At 39.3% G+C, this 10,982-nt stretch overlaps 1 protein-coding gene across 1 annotated transcript; it reads right to left on the reverse strand.

Annotated features, from left to right (window-relative positions):
- Nucleotides 1–314: 314 nt before the first annotated feature.
- LOC148911407 (uncharacterized) lies at nt 315–2,412 on the reverse strand. Its single transcript, XM_089029749.1, has 2 exons — nt 1,870–2,412; nt 315–854 (listed from the first exon to the last, which is right to left on the reverse strand). Exons 1-2 carry the CDS (start codon nt 2,294–2,296, stop codon nt 829–831), a joined length of 453 nt encoding a protein of 150 aa, XP_088885875.1. The 5' UTR covers nt 2,297–2,412; the 3' UTR covers nt 315–828.
- Between the last annotated feature and the right edge of the window lie 8,570 nt (nt 2,413–10,982).

The following is a 10,982-nucleotide window of genomic DNA, read 5'->3' on the forward strand; positions in this document are numbered from 1 at the left end:
GGGTATTCCTGATGCCCGTAGTCGGCTGGCTTCTCGCCGTTGGCACCCCAAACATAAACAATGCCAAGCCCATGCGTCTTACCCTCCTTATAACGAAAGTCTTTTTGCTGTGGTTTGAACTCATTAATTAACCTTTCCAGGGCTGCGGCGTCATATCGGTTATTCATTGGATTAAATGCCTTATCTCCCGGTAGGGGTGCGTTAAGCTCCTTCAACAACCTCCTTACCGTAAAGGCAACGTGAAACTGCATAATTGGAATGTGAAACATGTCCGCGGCAACACCACAACCTTTAGTGGCAGCCCAGACGGCAAAGTCTAACTGCTGCGGCCAATACCGCATATTGGGCCCTGCTAACCATTCCCTGGCCTCTTTACCCGACGTATGCTTCAACATCGTATTCTTATAGATATTCCTTACTACTACGTTAAATGATTGTTTACCCACTGAAATCTTCAGGTGCGTTACCAGCTTTTCGAAGTTGTTTATACCACCTTGGGCGTCGTAAAATGGGTAATCTTCCTTGGCCATTAATAGATTCCTTGGAAAATTGGGTGGTACTTCTTTATGCTCGGGTTTTGGTGGCCTTTCTTTACGAACGGGCTTTGGTGCCTTCAAATCCGCATTGCTGTACATCCTGGAGCCGTTAAAGTAAATCCCATCGGGTCTCCTTTCGAACTTACTAGGGTCTGCATGCGGAAACATCTTCCTAAATGCTCTCCAATTCCAGTAATCTCGATTATCGTGATGTGGCTGCTCCTCGATATCATTCCCAAAAGCGTCGTACATTAGTATATATAATGGATGTTATACCATCAGCACCTCCACTTTATCCTGATTTACCTAGGGAGGGACCTAACGAATTAAACGCGGAAAACTTTAGGCTCAACAAAGCAAATTTAATCCTGGCTTACTTGGAAGGGCAAACAAAACACTATGAAAAAGTTAGGAAGAAATACGTCAGAGCCCGGAGTACGCTACATAAGATTGCGATAACTTCAGGATCCATTTCTGTTGTGTTAACGGGCTCCGGCGTTGCTACTTCGCTTACTGGACCGGGAATAATTGTTGGAGTTCCTTTGGCCGGCGTTGGGGCAGCCTGTGGTATTATTTCAGCCGTTGCTACGGGTATTATGAAACAGTTGTCAAGCAAAATATCCAAGCATGACACGACAATAGCTCTGTCAAGGGCTAAAGTAAATACAATTACCGATCTTGTCTCAAAGGCTTTGCGTGACAGAAAGATAGACGACGTAGAATTCTCGCTTATCTTAGCCGAAGAGGAAAAGTACGAGAAATTAAAGACGGACATAAGGAATAAAAAAACAGTCGTAAAAGATCTTTCCGAGGAATCTCGCAAAAAGATCTACCAGGAGGCAAAAGAAGAGCTTCAAAGAAAGCTTGCTCAGTAAACATCTGCTTTGAAAAGAGCGTGACGGGATTCTATTTACATATCGAACGTCAGTCTAGAAATTACGCGTAATATAAATTCAGTGAATTATTACGCGTAATATAAATTTAGTGAATTATTACGCGTAATATGAATTATTTGGCGAATTATTACGCGTAATATGAATTATTTGGCGAATTATTACGCGTAATATGAATTATTTGGCGAATTATTACGCGTAATATGAATTATTTGGTGAATTATTACGCGTAATATGAATTATTTACATAACCTTATTTGGCAAATTATTACGCGTAATATGTTATTGTCGCCTCGGAATCCATCCTAACAGGGGGTGGCTGGGGTCTATTTCATAAAATATTTCGTAGATTACGTTAGGGTAATAAGGAATATCCTTATCCAGCCGACAAAACATCCACTCGGCTCTGCTCATATCAGAAACCTCGGGAATAGACTTACCGGTAATTTCAGACAAAAGATAGGGAATAGCTTTGTAATATTTCCCTAGTTTTAATTTTTTCAGCGTTTTCCGTAGACTTTGCGGGGTTGGCTCTTCTAAATGGTTCATAATTCTTTCCATTACTTCGTCGTCTAAATATACCGGCCGATGACCTTGAATGTGACTCATCCAGTCTCTGAAGTATTTTATTCTTTTGTATGGGGTCTTCTTACGGCCTCCATTAGCGTAATACTGCTCTTTGGTAGCATTTGGTACGGCATTACGAATATTCTTACCACATTCGTAACACTGTGCTGACGTGTCGTCTTCTATTTGCATTTTCTTGTCACAACAAATATACTTATTTGGTTTAGTAGGCACAAACTTGGGTTTCAAGCACTTTACACAGAAATCATAAACAAACTCTTTACATTCTTCGCACTCCATATATAGACTAACATATTTGCGCTGTTGCCCCCAACCACACTTGGAGTGGGGATTGTCCGTAGGTGGATTTTTGACACGGGTCTTGCCCGTGTTGAGATTGCGCTGGAACCCCCATTCCCTATACTACTGGTGGTCGTTGCGCTGGAACCCCCATCCCCTATACTACTCTACCTTGTGTCTGGGGTGGCCGCGTAGTAATGCAAACGACGATAAGATTGTTGCAAAATTTAGCCCATGAGGTCATTTTTCTTACACAGAGTGCATTGAATAACAAAGTCCTCCAGCTCCACCACCCCAGAAGTAAAAAGCCGACCCCACCACCTTAGAAGTAATGAAATGTGAGGGACCGCGAGACGAGTTATGGATTGGCGGATATAATGCCTTTAAAAAGCGAATAATTTAAAAATGGCGGTAAGATTATTGGTTTGGGGGGGGGGGGGGGGGGGTGGGGGGTTGGAGAGGGGGAAAGGGTAAAGGAGGACAAAGAGAGGAAGAGGGAAAGTGAGCTATTATAGCTCCTCAGCCCTTCTAGCTCCGCGTTTACTGAATGCTACTTACCTAAGCATCCGAATGTATCATAACCGCTGCCCGTGTATCCTGATCCACATTGACAAGAATACGAGCCTGGTTTGTTGGTACACGTGGCGTGTTGATTACAGTCATTCCAGTCAGGATTGGAGCATTCGTCGATTTCTTTAAATAATAAAAAATATTATCAATAAATCGTCTTAGCTTAGGCGTGACGTTTTCCCATTCCAGACCATATATCATTTCCTAGAGCGAGTATCATTTATTATCATTTAACGTTAAACGACCGTTTTAAATACGGTATTAATTTTATAATTAACAATTATTCGCCGAAGGCGAAGTGAATATCGGCAATATTTGCCGAGACGCGAGTAATAATAACTGCTGTAACAAATGTAGAGTTGAAAACACGAAAATTAAAGGGGGGGACGTTCTAGCTAGTATTACATCCGATATGATGAACACGGTTCGCTTGACCAATCACATCGCGCAAAACTCTATAATCAAGTCAAGAATTACACTAAAGGTGCTGATGCACGGTGCAACATTGCAAGCAACAAATTTGAATCAGGGTGACACACATTGCAACAAAATCACGCACCATCGCATGTGTCAGCCTGATATGTTAAGATATTTGGTCAGCAATTTGTTGCAAGCTGATTCGCTGGAAATTTCAAAATGTTGCAGGTAATGTTGCAGTCATGTTCACATAATGAAATTTGTTGCGCGCAATGTTGCAAGAGTAGAGCGCGATTCAACTTCAGATTTGTTGCATACAACTTGTTGTGTGCAACAGGTTTGTGGTAGACACACGCTGCAACAGTCCTGTTGTGTGCAATGTTGCATGGAACGTTGCACCGCGTGTCAGCACCTTAAGAGTATATTTCTATTATATTTCTATTAAAGTCCAACCTTTGCATTTTCCTGCTTCTAACTGGTAGCCATTCAAACACTGACACGTGAAGGAGCCAACGTTGTTGAAACACTTGCCGTTCATGTATTTACAGGGGTTTAGATCACCTTCACATTCATTGGCGTCTAACGAAAATCATTTGAAGGGGACTGTTAATTTCGGCAAATTTCGACTCATTTGTACAGGCTTGGTCTCGTTTAAATTTGAGAGTAAATCATTTGCAAAAGTTAACTGTAATGTAAAGAGGGTGCAAGTTGAACACAACACTAATGTTTTGAAATCTCATGGAGGTTTAATGTTTTATCAATGAGTTTGTAGTCTTCAAAAACAGCGTAATGAAAGCCTCCGATTTAAAAAACACAAACAAACAACCAGAAAAGAAAAAAAAAAAAAAAAAAAAATGAGGCAAAGCGTGTACAAATAAGTCTTTAGTCGGGGATCAAATCAATAAATGTCAAAGGAATATATTAGTTTACCAACCTGTGCAAGTACGTCCATCTCCAGTGAACCCTGTCTGACAAGTACATTTATAGCTGCCAGGCGAGTTAATACACTCTGAATACTTGCCGTTGCATTTACTAACCCTTTTATCAACATTACATTCGTCAATATCTACACACGTGTATCCATTGCCTTGATAACCGTATTTACATTGACAAGTAAAGGAGCCATCGGTGTTGAAGCAGTGAGCGTCTGGTGAACATGGAGAATCGATAAGAGTACATTCATCGATATCTTCACATATGGTTTGGCTGCCATGAACCAGCTGAAATCCTTTAAAAATAAGAATAAGTAATGCAATGGACACTAGAGAAAACGTTTGCGCATGCGTGCATTTTAGCACGTTTTCTAAGAATTTTGAAGAGTTTGAGTGAGAAAATAAATATTTGTTTTCTCCATGTATACTAAAACCTTCGAGAGTATACTTTTGTCAGACCAAGATACTGTATTAACAAACACAATATGAAACAATTAGCCTTAAGTTTCAAGCATGGACACTACGTTTTCGCATTTTGTGAAGTCCAATTTATCAGTCATGTTTGAAAGTCAAATTTACTTATGTTTTGAATAATTTGCATACGGATTCAGAGCATGCGCAGACGTTTTTCACTTGTGCCAATCCAATGTGCATTTAAGTGGTATTGCCATTGTTTTGGGAAGCCATTCCAGGGTTATTGTATGTCAAATTTGCGTCGTGTGACATGTCACGCAATATTGGTTGCCTGCCACACTGCGCGTAATGTTACACCGTGTGCCTGTAGCTTTATTGCATTGTAAGTCAGTACCATACATAGTTTCCCACGCATACGATAATTATTATTATGAAGAGCCATTTTAATGACACAGCATGCTATAAGACGTACACTGTGCTGTAAGTCAGTACCGTATGTTTCGCTCCATTCATTTGATAACCATTCTTGTGGGAAGCCATTTCAATGTTACAGCATGTCGTAACTTATATGTTTGTGCTGTATGTCAGAATAGTTATCGTATGAATGTTTTCCATTCATACGATAACTATTCTTATGGGAAACCATTACAATGTCGTACCCTGTATGTGCTGTCAGCACCGTACATAGTTTCCCAACTCATGACGATAAATATTTTCTCGGAAGCTATTTGAGTGTTAATGCATGTCGTAAAGTGTACACGTGTGCAGTCTGTCACGTATGTTTCCCATTCATATGACGATCATTCCTATTGGAAGCAATTTTAATGTTACAGCATGTCGTACTGTATTCCTGCTGTAAGTCACCCAAACGAAAGTAATAACTTAGTAATTCTATCGCTTACCCTTATTACAGTTACATTTGTATGATCCATGAATATTTGTGCAAGTTGCAATTGGTCCACAAGGATCGCTTTGACATTCATCAATGTCTAGAAGTGAAAATTAGTATCGTTATTTTTATATACACCATTTAAACTTTTTTCTTCTTTTTAACCTCCAAAGTGATTGACATTTGTTTTTTCATTATATATATATATATAGATACAATAGAAAGAGTTTACAATAGTATGAAGACGTTTTGACTATTTTAGTAATAGGATTACTTCCGATCTGGAAAACTTTGGAAAACTTCATAATCTCAGCTCCAGCGTTGATTATCGTACGTCTCAGAATCACCGGTCGCTCGACCAATCACAGCTAGCCGAAACTCTATATTCAAGTCTAAAATTAAAATCCTGATTTCATCAACACTCGTCTAGTGATTAAATATTATTACCTTTACAGCTGATATATTTGTCCTGGGGTCCGAAGAGGCTCGGTCCTAGGAATCCATTCTTGCATCTGCATGTGTACGTGCCTAGCTTCTGGCCCTCCGCGTTGCACTCAGCATTCTGTGTTTTAACACAATCATTTTGAAGTTTGCAAACAGATCCTGAAAAGAAAAAAAAAAGTGGAATAAGAGGAATGTGGTGTATCGGTAGAGGACTTTCAGGGCTTTCTAATTGAACTCAGTCGTCGCGTGTCGTCTTCTTTCCTTTGGTGTCGTCTCGTGTCGTGTCATTTCGTGTCGTGTCGTATCGTGTCGTATCGTATCGTATCGTGTCATTTCCTGTCGTGTCGTCTCGTGTCGTGCCATTTCCTGTCGTGTCGTGTCATTTCCTGTCGTGTCGTGTCGTGTCGTGTCGTGTCGTGTCGTGTCGTCTCGTGTCATTTCCTGTCGTATCGTGTCTATCGTATCGTTCTATCTAGATTTTTCACCACCGATATTCCCTTTAATTTAATATGCAATAATGATTTAAACCTTTAGTCGCAAGAGGGTGATGTAGGACTAGAGTACCGTCAATTTAAATGAATAGTTTCCAAATTAATGCCTTGTCACCGTTCCTATCTACTTGTTAATGCAGGTAAACAATTAGACCAAGAGCACGAATGGTCTACGAGTCAATAGCCCATGCATGTGCTGGGTAGAAAGGTCTAATTGTTTAAGTATAAAGCTACTAATCGGTCAAAAAGAAAAATGCATCTTTTGCCACTAGTGCATGGTCTATCGCTAATACAGCACAGGCAGCTTAGCCAATCAGAGAGCTGGATTTGTGATTGTTTAAACTAATGAATCAACCTGGCATTAGAGTTTGTTTCAACGAGTAACAATGAAAACAGTGGTGACCAAACTCACCTTCCATTCGTAGTTTTTCAATCGGTAAAATGTGTGGAGGCGATGGAACTCCTGTTAGAAAATGGAAAATAGGATTCAGAAATAATGTTTGGAATGTTTTTACTTTTTACTACTCTTTGGTTATCAGGAATCCCGAGCGTGCACACAGGAAGCCCAAAATTAATTCTACACTAATTTAATAAAAGTTTTCTCAACACTGACTATCGCTGATCCTTAAATAGCAGGACAAAAACTACTAATATCCGAGACTGTCGCTTCCTTTTCAAAGCTTAAGCATAGGAAAAATAATTGCATGTTTGGGAAAGTAAAAATGTTGTCAAAAACAAATAAGTTTTCATGCCATGGTATTGAGGAAAACGAGTTGTGAAAGTCCAGCGCGTGTGCTCCTGGTAAGGCTTCCTGTGTCTTATACAGGGTGTCCACCACCACGTGACGGCAGCCATGTTAGATGGCAGGAACAATACAAACGTTTTATATGAGAAAGAACTCAATTCCCAAGAGCAAAGGGATTTTATTGTTCTGCCATCTAACCACAGGCAGTCCAAGCTGTATTATGGGCGCCGACACGTGATGGCGGAAAACCTTTTATTCAGAGCGCGTAAACTCAGTAATAAACAAGTTTTGATTTGCACTTACTTCCATAGCCATTGACTTCTACACCCATGCATGGACGTTTATGGTAGCTAACAGGATAGAAGCGTATGTAACGGTAAGGTGTGTTAACCAAGTTGACGAAATGAGTGATATAGTTAGAAGGGTAATCTCTACTAAAATTCTGAAAAAATAACAAAATGAAACTGATGTGGAGGAGAGAGATAGATAGAAATAGATGACTGTACATCATGGATCGCAGATTACACATCATGGATTCTAGATTGCACATCTTGGATTCTAGATTGCACATCTTAGATTCTAGATTGCACATCATGGATTCTAGATTGTACAACATGGATTCTAGATTGTACATCATGGACTGCAGATTGCACATCTTGGATTCCAGATTGCACATCATGGATTTCAGATTGTATATTTTGGATTCTAGATTGCACATCTTGGATTCCAGATTGCACATCTTGGGTTCCAGAGCGTACATCATGGATTCTAGATTGTACATCTTGGATCACAGATTGCACATTTGGGATTCCAGATTGCACATCTTGGATTCCAGATTGTACATCATGGATTCTAGATTGTACATCTTGGATCACAGATTGCACATTTGGGATTCCAGATTGCACATCTTGGATTCCAGATTGTACATCATGGATTCTAGATTGTACATCTTGGATCACAGATTGCACATTTGGGATTCCAGATTGCACAGCTTGGATTCCAGATTGTACATCATGGATTCTAGTTTGTACATCTTGGATCACAGATTGCACATTTGGGATTCCAGATTGTACATCATGGATTCCAAGTTGCACTTCATGGATTCCAGATTGTACATTTTGGATTCTAGATTGCACATCTTGGATTCCAGATTGCACATCTTGGGTTCCAGAGCGTACATCATGGATTCTGGATTGTACACCTTGATCCAGAGCGTACATCATGGATTCTAGATTGTACATCTTGGATCACAGATTGCAGATTTGGGATTCCAGATTGCACAGCTTGGATTCCAGATTGCAAACCTTGGATTTCAGATTGCACATCATGAATTTCAAATTGTACATCATGGATTTCAGATTGCATATCATGGATTCCAGATTGTACACCTTGGATTCCAGATTGTACATCATGGATTCCAGATTGCACATCTTGGATTCCAGATTGCACATCTTGGATTCCAAAGCGTACATCATGGATTCTATATTGTACATCATGGATTCCAGATTGCACATCTTGGATTCCAGATGGTACATCATGGATTCTAGATTACACATCATGGATTCCAGATTGCACATCTTGGATTCCAGATTGCACATCTTGGATTCCAAAGCGTACATCATGGATTCTATATTGTATATCATGGATTCCAGATTGCACACCTTGGATTCCAGATGGTACATCATGGATTCTAGATTGCACACCTTGGATCGCAGATTGCACATCTTCGATTCCAGGTGGTGCATCATGTATTCTAGATTAAACACCATGGATTCCAGATCGCACATCTTGGATTCCAAAGTGTACATCATGGATTCTATATTGTACACCTTGGATTCCAGATGGTACATCATGGATTCTAGATTACACATCATGGATTCTAGATTGCACATCTCCGATTCCAGGTGGTACATCATGGATTCTAGATTAAACACCATGGATTCTATATTGTATATCTTCGATTCCAGATGGTACATCATGGATTCTAGATTACACATCATGGATTCTAGATTGCACATCTTTGATCACAGATTGTGCATTTTGGATTCTAGATTAAACACCATGGATTCCAGATTGTACATCTTGGATTCCAAAGTGTACATCATGGATTCCAGGTTGCACATCTTGGATTCCAAAGTGTACATCATGGATTCCAGGTTGCACATCTTGGATTCCAAATTGTACATCATGGATTCCAAAGTGTACATCATGGATTCCAGATTGCACATCTTGGATTCCAGATGGTACATCATGGATTCTAGATTACACATCTTGGATCGCAGATTGTACATTTTGGATTCTAGATTACACATCTTGGATGGATTCCAGAGTGTACATCATGGATTCTAGATTGTACTTCTTGGATCGCAGATTGTACATCTTGGATTCCAGATTGTACATTTTGGATTCTAGATTGCATATCTTGGATTCCAGATTGCACATCATGGATTCCAGATTGTACATCATGGATTCTAGATTGTACATCTTGGATCGCAGATTGCACATTTTGGATTCCAGATTGCACGTCTTGGATTCCAGATTGCACATCATGAATTTCAGATTTTTGTGTATCAAGGAATCCAGATCAGTTAAATTCGAGTTTTCCTTACCTTTCTTTCGTTGTTTTCCATAAGATGATCCCATTTCTTACCATTTTTCGATACTGCTAAAGTGAATGCTGTGACCGCTAATTTTGACTCTTCATACATCTTTGTTGTTACGCTACAAATATAGGAATCAGCTTGAAGATCAATTTGAAGCCATGGCGTTTTCATGTCATTATCTGCAGCACACCATGTAATTGCTTCGTTCAACCGTGCCTGTTTTGGTTTGTGACCATTATTCCATATACTGCTTGCCGTGAATGCTTCTTCAGGTAACTTAGTGTAAAGGAAATCGTCAGTGACACCAAGTGGTGGAGCTTTATTTGTGCATACTAGAAGTTGGAATTTAAAAAATAAAAAAATATATACTTATTATATAATTACCAATGAAATATCTATTTTTCTCTATTTCGAAAAAGTGATATCTTCACACGTGAAAATAACATGTTATTTTCACGTGTGAAGATAACACCATTGCGATGGCTATTCAAAAATACACGGAAAGAATTGCCTGAAAAAGCCACAACATACTTTCATTGATAATTATATAATAAACAGAATATTACATGGGCGCTTGGAGATACGAATTTTATCTTCTCGTGTTGAAAATCTCTCACGAGTGAGCTACGCTCACTCGTGAGAGATCTTTTCAACACTCGAAGATAAATTCCGTATCTCCGCGCTCCCATGTAATATCCTCTCTATATATAAATCATTTCCAATTCATCTCTCTTTGTATTTCTGAATATATGACAAATGTTTTTCCTAAACATGTCAAAGTAAAGCAAAAACCTCAGCTTACAAAACGTCGTTTGTTATTTTCAAAGAGTATATGCACGATAATAAAACGATTCAAATAGTGTCGATACGTGTAGTGTAATGCATTGCTCCAGTGATTTGAATTAGAAAACAAACAAGTAAACAAAGATCTGCGACCGAAAACGCTTTTTAAAATAGGTGTATACCTACTTCAAAAAACCGTCGGTAATTTGAATTCTGAAATCTAAGACCGAATAACACTTTGCAAAATAAAATATATTCAATGACAAACAATAAGTTTTAGATTTAAATTTATTATATAGTTGGGATAGCAAGCTCGTGCTGATTGGTCGAAAATTGTGTTTTATAGTGAACAGAGCACGTGCTGACGCCATCCGCGCGCGCGAAGTGTTGCTAAATCC

The sequence above is a fragment of the Actinia tenebrosa genome, unplaced genomic scaffold, assembly GCF_029948245.1.
Source record: "Actinia tenebrosa isolate PJP-AT-01 unplaced genomic scaffold, QUT_ActTen_1.0 PGA_scaffold14__42_contigs__length_11649687, whole genome shotgun sequence".
In the NCBI taxonomy this organism is placed as follows: Eukaryota; Metazoa; Cnidaria; class Anthozoa; order Actiniaria; family Actiniidae; genus Actinia; species Actinia tenebrosa.